At 43.5% G+C, this 15,536-nt stretch overlaps 1 protein-coding gene across 2 annotated transcripts in view; it reads left to right on the forward strand.

The window, feature by feature from the left end:
• Nucleotides 1-15,536, forward strand: part of SRPX (sushi repeat containing protein X-linked) — a 146,611-nt gene that overhangs the window by 69,627 nt on the left and 61,448 nt on the right. The window contains exon 2 of one of the 2 annotated variants that reach the window (XM_056558919.1): nt 8,922-8,990. The exons of the other annotated variant lie outside the window; for it this stretch is intronic. Coding sequence (XP_056414894.1) covers nt 8,922-8,990 — 69 coding nt within the window. The remainder of the gene's footprint in view (nt 1-8,921; nt 8,991-15,536) is intronic. 2 annotated transcript variants of the gene reach the window in all.

Below are 15,536 nucleotides of genomic sequence, written 5' to 3' on the forward strand. Positions count from 1 at the left end.
GAAAAATTTAATTTAATCTTGAGTTGTTTACAGAGAGCCCTCCAGAATTTAGACACAAATTGGACGCCTCTATCCGAGACGATCTGCGTAGGCAACCCGTGAAGACGAAAAATGTGTACAAAAAATTGTTTAGCCAACTGAGGTGCTGAAGGAAGACCAGGAAGAGGGATGAAATGTGCCATTTTGGAGAATCGATCAACGACCACCCAAATAACAGTGTTGCCACGGGAAGGGGGTAAATCAGTAATAAAATCCATACCAATCAGAGACCAAGGCTGTTCGGGGACAGGCAGGGGATGAAGAAAACCAGCGGGCTTCTGGCGAGGAGTCTTATCCCGGGCACAGATAGTGCAGGCTCGCACAAAGTCCACAACATCCGTCTCCAGAGTCGGCCACCAATAGAAGCGGGAGATGAGTTGCACAGATTTCTTGATGCCCCCATGACCAGCGAGATGGGAGGAGTGACCCCATTTGAGGATTCCGAGGCGTTGGCGTGGAGAAACAAAGGTCTTTCCTGGAGGAGTTTGCCTGATGGAGGCTGGAGAAGTGGAGATCAGGCAGTCAGGTGGAATGATGTGTTGCGGAGAGAGTTCAACTTCTGAGGCATCCGAGGAACGAGAGAGAGCATCGGCCCTAATGTTCTTATCGGCAGGACGAAAGTGAATCTCAAAATTAAATCGGGCAAAGAACAGAGACCACCGGGCCTGGCGAGGATTCAGCCGTTGGGCAGACTGGAGGTAGGAGAGGTTCTTGTGGTCGGTGTAAATAATAACTGGAAATCTTGATCCCTCCAGCAGATGCCTCCATTCCTCAAGTGCTAATTTAATGGCTAGAAGCTCTCGATCCCCGATGGAGTAGTTCCTCTCCGCCGGAGAGAAGGTCCTAGAAAAAAAACCACAAGTGACAGCATGCCCGGAAGAATTTTTTTGTAAAAGAACAGCTCCAGCTCCCACTGAGGAGGCATCAACCTCCAATAGGAAGGGTTTGGAAGGGTCAGGTCTGGAGAGCACGGGAGCCGAAGAAAAGGCAGACTTGAGTCGTTTAAAGGCGTCTTCCGCTTGAGGAGGCCACGACTTGGGATCGGCATTTTTTTTGGTTAAAGCCACGATAGGAGCCACAACGGTAGAAAAATGTGGAATAAATTGCCTGTAATAATTGGCGAACCCCAAAAAGCGTTGGATAGCACGGAGTCCGGAGGGGCGTGGCCAATCTAAGACGGCAGAGAGTTTGTCTGGATCCATTTGTAGTCCCTGGCCAGAGACCAAATATCCTAGAAAAGGAAGAGATTGGCATTCAAACAGACATTTCTCAATTTTGGCATAGAGTTGATTGTCACGAAGTCTCTGAAGAACCATACGGACATGCTGGCGGTGTTCTTCTAGATTGGCAGAAAAAATTAGGATATCGTCCAGATATACAACAACACAGGAGTATAACAGATCACGAAAAATTTCATTGACAAAGTCTTGGAAGACAGCAGGGGCGTTGCACAGGCCAAAGGGCATGACCAGATACTCAAAGTGTCCATCTCTGGTGTTAAACGCCGTTTTCCACTCATCCCCCTCTCTGATGCGGATGAGGTTATAGGCGCCTCTTAAGTCCAATTTAGTAAAGATGTGGGCACCTTGGAGGCGATCAAAGAGTTCAGAGATGAGGGGTAGGGGGTAGCGGTTCTTAACCGTGATTTTATTAAGACCGCGGTAGTCAATGCAAGGACGTAGGGAGCCATCTTTTTTGGACACAAAGAAAAATCCAGCTCCGGCAGGAGAGGAGGATTTACGGATAAAGCCCTTTTTTAAATTGTCCTGGACATACTCAGACATGGCAAGAGTCTCTGGGGCAGAGAGAGGATAAATTCTGCCCCGGGGTGGAGTAGTACCCGGGAGGAGGTCGATAGGGCAATCATAAGGCCTGTGAGGAGGTAGAGTCTCAGCTTGTTTTTTGCAGAAAACATCCGCGAAGTCCATATAGGCCTTAGGGAGACCGGTTACTGAGGGAACCACAGAGTCACGGCAAGGGTTACTGGGAACCGGTCTTAGACAGTCCTTGGAACAAGAGGGCCCCCAACTCTTGATCTCCCCAGTGGACCAATCCAGGGTTGGGGAATGAAGTTGAAGCCAGGGAAGTCCAAGGAGAATTTCCGAGGTGCAATTGGGGAGGACCAAAAGTTCAATCCTCTCATGAGATCCGATGCTCATTAGAAGGGGCTCCGTGCGGAAGCGTATGGTACAGTCCAATCTTTCATTGTTTACACAATTGATGTAAAGGGGTCTGGCGAGACTGGTCACTGGGATGTTGAACCTGTTGACGAGAGAGGCCAAAATAAAATTTCCTGCAGATCCAGAGTCCAAGAAGGCCACGGTAGAGAAGGAGAAGGCAGAGGCAGACATCCGCACAGGCACAGTAAGACGTGGAGAAGCAGAGTAGACATCAAGGACTGTCTCTCCTTTGTGCGGAGTCAGCGGACGTCTTTCCAGGCGGGGAGGACGGATAGGACAATCCCTCAGGAAGTGTTCGGTACTAGCACAGTACAGGCAGAGGTTCTCCATGCGGCGTCGTGTCCTCTCTTGAGGTGTCAGGCGAGACCGGTCGACCTGCATAGCCTCCACGGCGGGAGGCACAGGAACAGATTGCAGGGGACCAGAGGAGAGAGGAGCCGAGGAGAAGAAACGCCTCGTGCGAACAGAGTCCATATCTTGGCGGAGCTCCTGACGCCTTTCGGAAAAACGCATGTCAATGCGAGTGGCTAGGTGAATAAGTTCATGTAGATTAGCAGGAATTTCTCGTGCGGCCAGAACATCTTTAATGTTGCTGGATAGGCCTTTTTTAAAGGTCGCGCAGAGGGCCTCATTATTCCAGGACAATTCTGAAGCAAGAGTACGGAATTGTACGGCATACTCGCCAACGGAAGAATTACCCTGGACCAGGTTCAACAGGGCAGTCTCAGCAGAAGAGGCTCGGGCAGGTTCCTCAAAGACACTTCGGACTTCCGAGAAGAAGGAGTGTACAGAGGCAGTGACAGGATCATTGCGGTCCCAGAGCGGTGTGGCCCATGACAGGGCTTTTCCGGACAGAAGGCTGACTACGAAAGCCACCTTAGACCTTTCAGTGGGAAACAGGTCCGACATCATCTCCAGATGCAGGGAACATTGGGAAAGAAAGCCACGGCAAAACTTAGAGTCCCCATCAAATTTATCCGGCAAGGATAGGCGTAGCCCAGGAGCGGCCACTCGCTGCGGAGGAGGTGCAGGAGCTGGCGGAGGAGATGACTGCTGAAGCTGTGGTAGTAACTGTTGTAGCATAACGGTCAGTTGAGACAGCTGTTGGCCTTGTTGCGCTATCTGTTGTGACTGCTGGGCGACCACCGTGGTGAGGTCAGCGACAACTGGCAGAGGAACTTCAGCGGGATCCATGGCCGGATCTACTGTCACGATGCCGGCTGGCGGGTAGTGGATCCTCTGTGCCAGAGAGGGATTGGCGTGGACCGTGCTAGTGGATCGGTTCTAAGTCACTACTGGTTTTCACCAGAGCCCGCCGCAAAGCGGGATGGTCTTGCTGCGGCGGTAGTGACCAGGTCGTATCCACTAGCAACGGCTCAACCTCTCTGGCTGCTGAAGATAGGCGCGGTACAAGGGAGTAGACAGAAGCAAGGTCGGACGTAGCAGAAGGTCGGGGCAGGCAGCAAGGATCGTAGTCAGGGGCAACGGCAGGAGGTCTGGAACACAGGCTAGGAACATACAAGGAACGCTTTCACTGGCACAATGGCAACAAGATCCGGCAGGGAAGTGCAGGGGAAGTGAGGTGATATAGGGAAGTGCACAGGTGAAGACACTAATTGGAATCACTGCGCCAATCAGCGGCGCAGTGGCCCTTTAAATCGCAAAGACCCGGCGCGCGCGCGCCCTAGGGAGCGGGGCCGCGCGCGCCGGGACAGGACCGAGGGAGAGCGAGTCAGGTACGGGAGCCGGGGTGCGCATCGCGAGCGGGCGCTACCCGCATCGCGAATCGCATCCCGGCTGGCAGCAGAATCGCAGCGCCCCGGGTCAGTGGATCTGACCGGAGCGCTGCAGCGGAGAGAGTGTAGCGAGCGCTCCGGGGAGGAGCGGGGACCCGGAGCGCTCGGCGTAACACATCTCTGTCCATTTTAGGAACTGTCCAGAGCAGCATATGTTTGCTATGGGGATTTTCTTCTACTCTGGACAGTTCCTAAAATGGACAGAGATGTCAGCAGAGAGCACTGTGCTCGTGATTCAGCAGAGAGCTCTATGTTCCAAAAAGAAAAGAATTTCCTCTGTAGTATTCAGCAGCTAATAAGTACTGGAAGGATTAAGATTTTTTAATAGAAGTAATTTACAAATCTGTTTAACTTTCTGGCACCAGCTGATTTAAAAAAAAAGTTTTCCACCGGAGTGCCCCTTTAAATAACCTTCAGTTTAACTGGCTTAGTACGATACTTACAATGCTGCAATGATTGTGCTAAATATATTACACTAAACTAATATATTGTATTAACTGTGTTGTCAGCTTTTATCTAATATATATAATTAATTCATATGTATATATATTATTTAATTAATATATATAATATAATTAATACAATTGGTCTTACTGCATAATATTGTGATTTGTAGATAGCATAATGCAGCCATGTACAATCTATAAAGCATACTATCTGTTTATAGACTGGCAAAAAGTTGTAGGCAATGTCAAACTCAACCAGTTGTCAAGCTCTACTGCCAATGCCTCCTATTGCTAGAACATTATGTTATATCAAAAAGGACTCATCAGAGAATAATAAATTCTGCAGTTCCCTATGTTATCTATTTTTTTTTAAGTAATCAGATATGTTCCTTAAATGGTAACTCTCATTAAAACTAATTTTTGCTATTGCACTCCTTATGGTAGATAAAAAATATTTCTAATATACTTTATTTTTTTTTTTTTAAATAAAGTTTTCTATGTTTTATTTGTGCTTAAAAAAGCTCAAGAGCACATTTTCCCCATCATATACACAGACTTTGGACCAAAGCCCATACACAGGAAGTGCAGCCTGGAGTCCAGGGGGGGGGGGGGGTGTCCAGCCTCATCCAATCATAGCTCCTCTCACACTTAACTGCTATATGCTGATGGTTGGACACACCCCCCTCAGCCCTCCAGGCTGCACTTCCTGTTTTTGGGCTTTGGTCCTAAGTCTGTGTATAAGATGGGGGAGAATGTGCTCTTGAGCTTTTTTAAGCACAAATAAAACATATAAAACTTCATTTTTTTTAAACAAAGTATATTAGAAATATTGTTTTATTTACCATAAGGAGTGCAATAGCAAAGTGCCCATTTAAAGAAGCTACCCAGGAATAGAAAAATGGAGCCGATTTCTTCCAAAAACAGCACCACCCCTGTTCTTGGGTTGTGTGTGGTATTGCAGCTTATTTCTACTGAAGTGAATAGATTCAAAATGTAATACCACACACAACATCAGGAGGAGGTGGGGGGGGGGGGGGGGTCTCTGTTTTTTGAAGAGGATAGCTCTTTTATTCTATTTCTGGATAACCCCATTAAAGTGGTATTCCCAACCTGAAATGTAATCCCCTAACCACAGAATAGGAAATAATAACCTAATTGGTGAAGGTCCAACTGTAGGGTTCGGTGCTCTAAGCTCGACAATATTTGAATGTCGCACAGAGAAAAGAGTGTTTGCTTTGCATATAAGCTGCACTTCATTCATACAGGGGACTATTTTTCTCCATTCTCGGGAATCTGAGGGGGTCCTAATGGTCAGGCTGCTGCCAATCAGCTTTCCCTATCCTGAAAATCAAACAGTAAGAAAAAGAAAATAATCAAGCTTGTTTTTCTAGATCAGAGGATTGTAAAATGTTACTCGAGAATGGCGCATGTATTACTTCCATTCTTCAGTTTGTCCAAGTGAATAAGGTATCAAAAGGGTTGTCTTGATGTACTCCCTCCTGATCTACCATTAGGTGTCGAGAGAGAAAACCACACGCTAGGATCCTGTACAACTGCATCTTTCCAAAAACATTGTCAGAATTGTTGGAGAGAGGTCCTGGGTATCCTCTTTTAATTTAATAAACTGCAAAAAAGGAAGGAAGTTTACAAAAGACAATGAACATATTTTCTACTTCCCTTTGAGCACATTCCTGCTATTGACCATTGGCTTCTTCAGCTGTCAAAGGGGGTGCCAACCAAAAATTCATGACTAGATTAGATCTTTACTTATTCTAGGTCAGTTGAAACAATTTTGGAACTTGCATTACCATAAAAATGCTTCTCAGGACCATAACTACAAAAATATATTTGATAAAATACTTAATATTGTAATTTTCTCCCGTCTTTGGGTTTACCTTTTGTTCTCTTCTTCATACTGATGTTTGTCCATGGACTTCATATCATATGACCTGGGCAGGCAGTCTCTGGACTGGCCACATTGATGATAAGTAGCAATCCATAGGGAAGGCTCCTGATACCGGTGGCAGGAAACCAGAGAAGAATTAGTAAGTTAGGCTTTGTTGAGATTTATAACATAACCATGACACCTTTGATGGATCGGATTTCAAATGGATCACAATTGATTACATTTTGACTCATTAGGTTCTGTCATGTTTCCGTTTACCTGTATGGGAAGAATAGAGCTGGAAACTTCCCTGTTCTTGGCCGGATGAATAATTCTAGTGTGAACAGACCCTAAACATTTTGGCACATTTGTTTTTGTATCTTAAATGCAACAATAACAAATGTCTTAAAATATTTGGGATCTGTTCACACTAGAATGTTTCATCCTGCCAAGAATAGGGACATTTCCAGCTCTATTCTTCCCATAAAAAGTAAACAAAAACTGGACAGAACTATAATAAATCAATGTGATCATCAAGATTCATTGTGATCCATTTGAAATCAGATCCATTAAAGGAGTTATGCAAGATAGGGGATAAGTGTCAGATAGCGGGAAGTCTGACTGCTGTGACCCCAAGCTATCTCCTGTATGGAACCCCTCTCTTTATGAATGGAGGCATGTTGGCTACCACACGAAGCTGTTGCCGACATGCCCTCTCCATGCATCTCCATAGAGATGCATGGAGGGGGTATGTCGGCCACAGCTTTGTGCCATTGTGTTGACAAATGTCATTCATGCAGAGAGTTGGAGTGCCGGCAGGAGATCACGGGGGGTCCAAGCGGACAGGGGATACTCCTTTAAAACTGTCATGGTTATGTTGTAAATGTCAACAAAGCCTAACGTTAACCTCGCTGGGGTGGTCCCGGCGGCCATCAACATCCAGGACACATGTCTAATGCCAGACATCACCGATCGTGGTGATGCCCGGCATTAACCCCTTAGACGCGGCAATCAAAGTGGATCACCGCGTCTAAAGTGAAAGTAAACCATTCCTGGCAGCTTAGTCGGCAGCTGAAAGGACTGGGGGAGGGTCCCTACCTGCCCCCGATTGGTGATCTGCTGCTCCATGCCTGCTCAGCAGGCTAGAGCAACAGAGCACCGATAACACTGATCAATGCTATGCTATGGCGCAGCATTTAACAGTGTATGCAATCAGAAGATTGCATGTAATAGTCTCCTATGGGGAATGAAAAATAGTGTAAACAACAGTTTAAAAAAAGTTAATAAATGTGAATTAACCCCTTCCATACTAAAAGTTTTAATCACCCCCCTTTTCCCAAATTCCATATAAAAATATATATAAACCTAATAAAAATAAACATATGTGGTATCGCCGTGTATGTAAATGTCCAAACTATAAAAATATATTTAAATAATGTTAATTAAACAACACGGTTAATGGCGTATACATAAAAAAATTCCAAAGCCAAAAATTGCGTATTTTTGGTCATTTTGTATACCCTAAAAAAAAAAAAAAAAAAAAGTGATCAAAAAGTCCCATCAAATGGTAAAAATAAAAACTTCAGATCATGGCACAAAAAATGAGCCCTCATACATCCCCGTATGTAGAAAAATAAAACAGTTATAGGTTTCAGAAGATGACAATTTCAAACATTCTAATTTTGGTGCATGTAGTTATAATCTTTTTAAGTAGTAAAATAAAATAAAACCTACATTAGTTGGGTATCCTTGTAACTGTATAGACCCACAGAATAAAGATAAGGTGTCATTTTTACTGAAAAGTGCACTGCGTAGAATCAGAAGCCCCCAAAATTTACAAAATGGCCTTTTTTCTTTTCAATTTTACCCCCCAAATTTTTCTTTTCTGGTTTCACCCTAGTTTTTGTGGTGAAATGATTGATGGTATTACAAAGTAAAATTGGTGGCGCAAAAAACAAGCATATGGGTCTATAGGTGGAAAATTGAAAGTGCTATGATTTTTAGGTGAGGTCCAAAAATTAGAAAACCCATGGTCCTTTAAGGGGTTAAGAAAACCTTTTTATTATTCCTAGAAACCAATTTGACAGAAACATTAACAGCGGCCTATGAAAAATAAGCAACATGTGAATAAATAAATAAATAAAATAAATATTTTAATAGGAGTCATGGGTTCCTGAAATTACAGATGTCTGGAGCATCTGTGCCCTGGTGAACTCAAAACACTTCCTGCCTGAGCTCTGGCTTGTGTTATCAGTGGATATAAATCACCGGCAACATCAATAATTATATAAATTACTTTTATTATGGTAAGTTCATATGTCAGGATACATGTTGTGGTGGGGATTTAGATCCTCACGATGCTTCTTGTAAGGCACTAAATATAAGAGACAAACTGAAGAACCACCTCATGTGGTTTACTGTGAATGAAACTGTACTTATGGCGCACTTACCTTCACCAATGCTTATAATTCCAAATGATTCTAAAGAATTCTTCCAATATTATTTCTTGCTGATCCATCTCTCATATCAGTTGTGTCTGGCTTTTTTATTTTCTATCTTTGTTTTCTTATTCCAGGATCGGGATATTCACCACTAGAAGATGACGAGGATGCTGCTTATGCTCGCTCTAGATACCGCTACGGAGGTGAATGCTTTGCTTATACTGCTTGCTAAACCCAATTCATTTTCTGCTTCACTAAGTATTACTTACAAAATTGCTGAATTCTTAAAATAATGATTCTTTATATTCCATTAATTCATGAACTTTATTTACATAATTTTTTTTTAGGAATTTCTGTTTTTCACATCTTTCATGATGTTTTTTTCCCAGGAATGTATTTACTAGAATTGGTTACAACAAAATGTGTCTTGAATAAATAGATTTTAATAAATGTTACTCTAAAGATGTGCTATGATTTTACTTACTTTTCTATATTTTCTTGTTAAAGGGGTACTCCAGGGAACTAAACCCATAGCCCTTCCTTTCACTCTTATCATTCAGTTTAATTGTCTTTTTATCATTCATTAGCTATATGGAACAGTTTTCCCTCTTTAGCTGTGACTTACATGCATGAAGTGAAGGAATTACATAATCAAACCACACACCATATGATTTCTGTTCTGCATTGATGAGTCATGCTCTCTTTTGTGCTGAGAACTGGGAGGTGTGGGCAGCCTTAGCCAATCAGACACTGAACCTCTCTCTGCTGCTAAGAGCAGGAGGGTGGGGGCTGGCGGAGCAGAAGAGCAATGATTGCTGGGAGATGTAGACAGGGAGAGAAAAGGATGACAAAGAATATTAAGCAGCCAGAGAAGACAACAATGGCCACAGGAGCCATGCATATCAGGCAGAATGGTTTAAGCAGTACATTATTGACCAATATATTACACCATATATTATACTTAACTGTTTATGTATAGATAGAGACTAATTAGTCAAAGTCATCATATGGAGTTGGGTTAAGGGGGAGCCACTGGGGATTCAGGCTCAATAACATGTGTTCTTCAAAATGTTGCATATTGTAGTTTCTCACTTAAAAACACATATATTGATTCAGTTCATCTGTTAATACTTCCACAAATCAGATGTATCCAGGTTCATATAACAGGAAGGACACATGGGAAGTTTTCTATGACCTCCACTATATTTGGGATCTAGGGGCCTCCACCACCCAAACACTGAGTGATCCTACTCAGCCAAAAGGAGGAAGCCATGCATGTTGATATCTCCATTAAAGGGGTTGTCCCATCTCATCTTTTTCACTTTTTCGGCCACCCCAGCTTGTTTGCAGCTTCTAGTCCTGAAGTTACGTAAACAACGTTGCTTGCTTTCCCTTTTTGGCTGTTTACAGCTCTTCCAACCACCTCAAACAGGCTGGAGGTATCTGAAAAAGCATGGGACAACCCTTTAAAGTCTTAACAGTCAGTGTCTCGGCTGTCTCTTTTACCATACTTCTGGAGTGTTGCAGTGCTTTCATCACTGCTATATATATATATATATATATATATATATATATATATATACATATCACTTGCGTGATAGCTCTCCTGGAACAGGGGGTCTGATGGGATCTTTGTCCTAGATAATGGGGCCTGTCTTATTATGTGTGTTTTAACAAATTCTACCTCCGTATCATCTGTAAGGCCCAATCCTGCAGGGAACGTGAACAACCCATGATATATTAGATACTTTTATATATACCACTTGCGATGCCTTTTGGTTGTACTGATTTGATCATTACATGGTACTAGAAACTAAACGATATGGAAGGAAATTGCAAAGTGAACAGGAAAATGTATTATATATTCCAGCCAAAAAATGAGCATCTTCTGTGCTAGAACAGATAACATATTGTACCTGCTGTGACATTTAGTTCTGTTCTCTATTCTCTCTTCCAGAATTTTCAGATTTTTAAATGAAAGAATGGATTACAGAACAATTTTGGTTACACATGTTGCCCCTGTAGACAGCAACAAGAACGCTGCATAAGACATCTTCTCCTGAGGGATATAACAAGTAGAAATGTTCTTTATTTGTTTTTTAGGCTGGAATAGACAAGGAAAAAAATGAATACTTGTCTGTGATACTTGCCAAAAAGATGCAAAAATAGAAGAATAGATAGATTTACAGAACAGTAGATAAAATTATTAATTGATAGATGAATAGATTTATAAATTTAAAGGTGAAGAGTTAGAGATAGATAGATAGATAGATAGATAGTGGAGGTGGATGAGGGTAAGTATGCATTTTTATTAAAAATAAAGAAAAAGAAAATATGGGAAACTCACCGTTGGTTGCTAGATGATCCCAGAAGACACCGTTGTGTGAGATTAAAGGTGTAGCAAACTGTAGAACAAGGAAAAAAGTTGCTCCCACATCCAGAAGAGAAACGGTTAAAAATGTATAAACTTAACTAGGGTATCATTAAAATAAAAAATAAAAAATGGTGAACTAAAACGCCCATCTTATAAATATTCATGAAACACTTTGTCTATGTGATTGTGAGGTAGGTGGGCATATGGGAGCAAAGAGGAGAAAGGCAGGGATGGTGGGTATGCAGGGTCCCGCCTCAATTGCAAAAATATGTCAATTGCCATTTTAGCAATAAAGTTTAATACTTTGTATATCTCTGGAACCAAAGCACTGATCCGGGTGAGCAATACATGATTTTAATCCCATTCCTCCACAATATAACCCTGTGTATTGGGTTTAGGGGGGGGGGGGGGGGTGAACCAGCTCCCAGTTTCCATGTAAACAAAAGTAACACTTGTTAAGTACCCCTCACTGGTGGAGAACACCTCAATGACTGGTGAGCCACAGATTCCTGCCAGCACCAGATACGTGCAGGTCACAGCTTTAGACAGGCACAGGGTATTGCTGTTCAATTTCATTATCTAGTTCCCCATCACCTTAGTGAATAAGCATCAGCGGGGGAGGAACTACAATTAGGCAGTATTACTATCTCTCCTTCAGGACTGTTACGGCTGTGGTAAGGTGGATCCACTGACCTGTGAGGATGATGGCATGGGCTGAACCAGGGAGCGGAGTCTAAGGTGCCACTGGTTTTCACCAGAGCCCACCGCAAAGCGAGTTCTGTATGCGTAGAGATGGAGGCAGGTGGAGTTTGTAAGACACAGGATTAATGCGTTGCATGACTTTAAAAGGACCCAGGAAGCGGGGACCCAACTTATAGCTGGGTATCTTAAAACTAATATACTTGGCGGATAATCAGTCTTTGTCCCCAGGTGAAAAGATCGGAGGAGGTCTTCTCTTCTTGTCAGCCTGCGACTTCATGCGGGAGGATGCAAGAATTAAAGAACGCCAAGTCTCTTGCCAAATAGAGGAAAAGTCCCATAACAGAATATCCACCGCAGGTACTTCAGAAGGAACAGGTAGAGGAAGAGGGGGACGAGGTGGATGGCCATAGATGATAAAGAACGGGGAAGTTTTGGTAGCTTCAGAGTCCCAGTGGTTATACGAAAACTCTGCCCAAAAAAGCATGTTGGCCCAATCGTCTCAGCAGAAACAAAATGACGAAGATAATCTCTGACAATCTGATTCACCCTCTCTACCTGTCCATTGGACTGGGGATGGTATTCAGTAGAGAAGTCAAGCTTGATCTTGAGACGAGAGCAGAGAGCCTTCCAGAATTTGGAAACAAACTGAACCCCATGATCAGAGACAATGTGAGATGGTAAGCCATGAAAACGTAAGATATGCTGAAGGAATTGATCTGTCAGTTGTGGAGCAGAAGGCAGTCCAGGGAGGGGCACAAAGTGAGCCATCTTGGAAAAACAATCAACGACCACCTTGTTACAGGAGGGAGGCAGATCGGTAGCAAAGTCCATAGCAATGTGTGACCAAGGGCACTCCAGGATAGGCAAAGGAAGTAAAAGTCCTGCAGGCTTGAGCCGAGGAGACTTGTCACGGGCACAGGTCGTACAGGAACGTACAAAATCAGGGACATCATGCTCCAGATTCGGCCACCCGTAATGTCGGGTGATCAATTGAATGGACTTCCGTACTCCAGCATGTCCGACTTGTAAAGAAGAATGGCCCCGAAACAACACTTTGCGTCTCTGACGAGGAGGCACAAAAGACTTCCCTGGAGGAACTTGCTGAAGAACAACAGGCATCCCAGTAATCATTAGTTCAAGAGGAACAATATGTTGAGTAGTCCAGACCTTTTACATCAGAAGCTTTAGAGAGAGCATCAGCTCTAACATTCTTGTCCGCAGGTCGAAAGTGAATAAAGATAAGAGACCATCCGGCCAGCCGGGGATTGAGGCGCTGTACAGACTGAAGATATAAAAGATTTTTATGGTTCGTTTAGATACTGACAGGATGAGTAGATCCTTCCAATAGGTGACGCTACTCTTCTAAGGAAAGCTTAATGGCCAAGAGTTCCCGGTCTCCAATAGAATAGTTCCTCTCAGCAGGCTAGAACGTCTAAGAAAAGAAACCACAAGTCACCATTTTACCCCTGGAGGACTTTTGAGTTAAGATGGCGCCGGCTCCTACTGAAGAGGTATCAACTTCTAGAAAGAACGGCTTTTCTGGGTCGGGTCTAGAAAGAACAGGTGCAGAAGCGAAGGCATACTTCAATTGGGTAAATGACTCTTCTGCTTCTGTGGCACAAAACTGGGGATTACTGTTTTTCTTGGTGAGAGCCACAATTGGAGCAATCAAGGAGGAGAAATGTGGATTGAATTGTCTATAATAATTGGTGAATCCAAGAAAACATTGTATGGCCCGTAGGCCAGAAGATCATGGCCAATTGAGTACCGAAGACAACTTGACTGGATCCATCTGGAGGCCTTGGCTAGAGACAATGTAACCCAGGAATGAAAGACTCATCTTTTCAAAGAGACATTTCTTGATTTTGGCAAAAAAATCCGCAGGCGATGTAAGACCTGGCGCACATGAGTGTGATGCACCTCCAAGCTGGGAGAGAAGATCAGGATGCCATCAAGATAAACCACGACACACGTGTAAAGAAGATCCTGGAAGATGAAGATGTAATTTACAAATTCTTGGAAGACAGCCGGGGCATTACAGAGTCCAAACGGCATCACTAAGTACTCAAAGTGACCATCACATGTATTAAAAGCCATCTTCTATCCGTATCCCTCATGAATCCTGATTAAATTATATGCCCCTCGCAGGTCCAATTTGGTGAAGACTTTTGCGCCCCGCAGACGGTCGAAGCTCAGAAATAAGAGGTAAAGGAATCGGTAAAGGATACCGATTCTTGATGGTAATTTTATTGAGACCATGGGAGTCAATGCAAGGGTGAAGAGAGACGTCCTTCTTTCCTACGAAAAAGAATCCAGCTTTCCGGATAAAACCTTTCTGGAGGTTCTCCTTAATTTACTGAGACATGGCTTGCTTTTCTGCCACCAAGAGAGGGTAAATTCTTCCCCGGGGAGGTGTGGTACCAGGCAAAAGCTCAATAGGACAATCATAGGGTCAATGTAGAGGAAGACTTTCGGCTTGTTTCTCACAAAACACATGAGCAAAGTCCTGATAAGGAGAGGGCAGACCCGGCAGAGAAGGAGGTGAAGGAAGAGAGCGCTTCAATTGTGGTGCCAACAGGCAGTGTTTCTGACAGTGTCTTGACCCCAGTGAGAAATTTATCCAGTTTGCCAATGGAGAACTGGTGTGTGAAGTTGCAACCAAGGTAATCCCAAGAAAATAGCAGAAGTACAAAAATGAAGCACATAGAACATGATCTTTTCCTTGTGTAAAACCTCCACATGCATTGTCAGAGGATCTGTGCGGTATTGTACCATGAAGTTCAAACTTTCACCATTGGTGGAGAAAATGTATAGGGGTTTGCAGGGCAGAGCTGTGACACTGGAATACGATACTTGTGGACCAGGGATACTTGCAGAACCAGACTCCAAGAAAGCAGTGGCATGAAACAAATTCCCAGAAGTGGTGTAGATTTGGACCGGCATAGACAAACGAGCAGAGGAGATATTCTCACCTAGGGACGCCTGTCCAACTTACCCTAGGTGCGTGCGTTTCCTGGACGAGAAGGACAAAGAGGACAGCCTTTGGATACGGGATAAGATGTCTAGGGCTGGAGTACCCCTTTAAAATATTAATCCCTGATGTCTGACACTCCAGAATTTCTTTTAAGTTCCAATAAAAGGCTTTCTAACTTTTTTTTATGGCTATGGTTACCTTACCGTTGGGTCCTGTGTTATCTGGGATGTATGTACAACAGGTATCCCCAAACATTTAAATACCCCTCCTTTCTCGGCTAAGATCATATCTAAGGCGATCCTATTTTGAAACGTCATAGTAGATGTGGCGCGATGCTGTTCAGCATGTCCTTTGAAGGCTTCTATTGAAAAGTTTACAAATCTTTGTTGATTGTAATAGATATAATTAATCCAGTCTACATTCTTATTTATGGTGACTAGGGGTAGTAGGAAAGATTACAATCCTTCTTTTACTTGGTCTCTAGCCTTAAACTCATCTGGGACCCCCCTTGAGACTCCAATGGCAACAATATACACATGGGGGTCAAGGCTCCCTTTAGGAACTTGTCGCCAGTTCCTATGGTGAGTTTCTTGTTCTGTTATTGGTTCATGTTTAGTGCCATTTATACTAGACAAAGGATATGTATGATCTTCATGATTGGGTTGGACTGGTTGCTTAGTCTTCTGGCGTTGGCACCTT

This window comes from Hyla sarda, chromosome 2 (assembly GCF_029499605.1).
Source record: "Hyla sarda isolate aHylSar1 chromosome 2, aHylSar1.hap1, whole genome shotgun sequence".
Classification (NCBI taxonomy): domain Eukaryota; kingdom Metazoa; phylum Chordata; class Amphibia; order Anura; family Hylidae; genus Hyla; species Hyla sarda.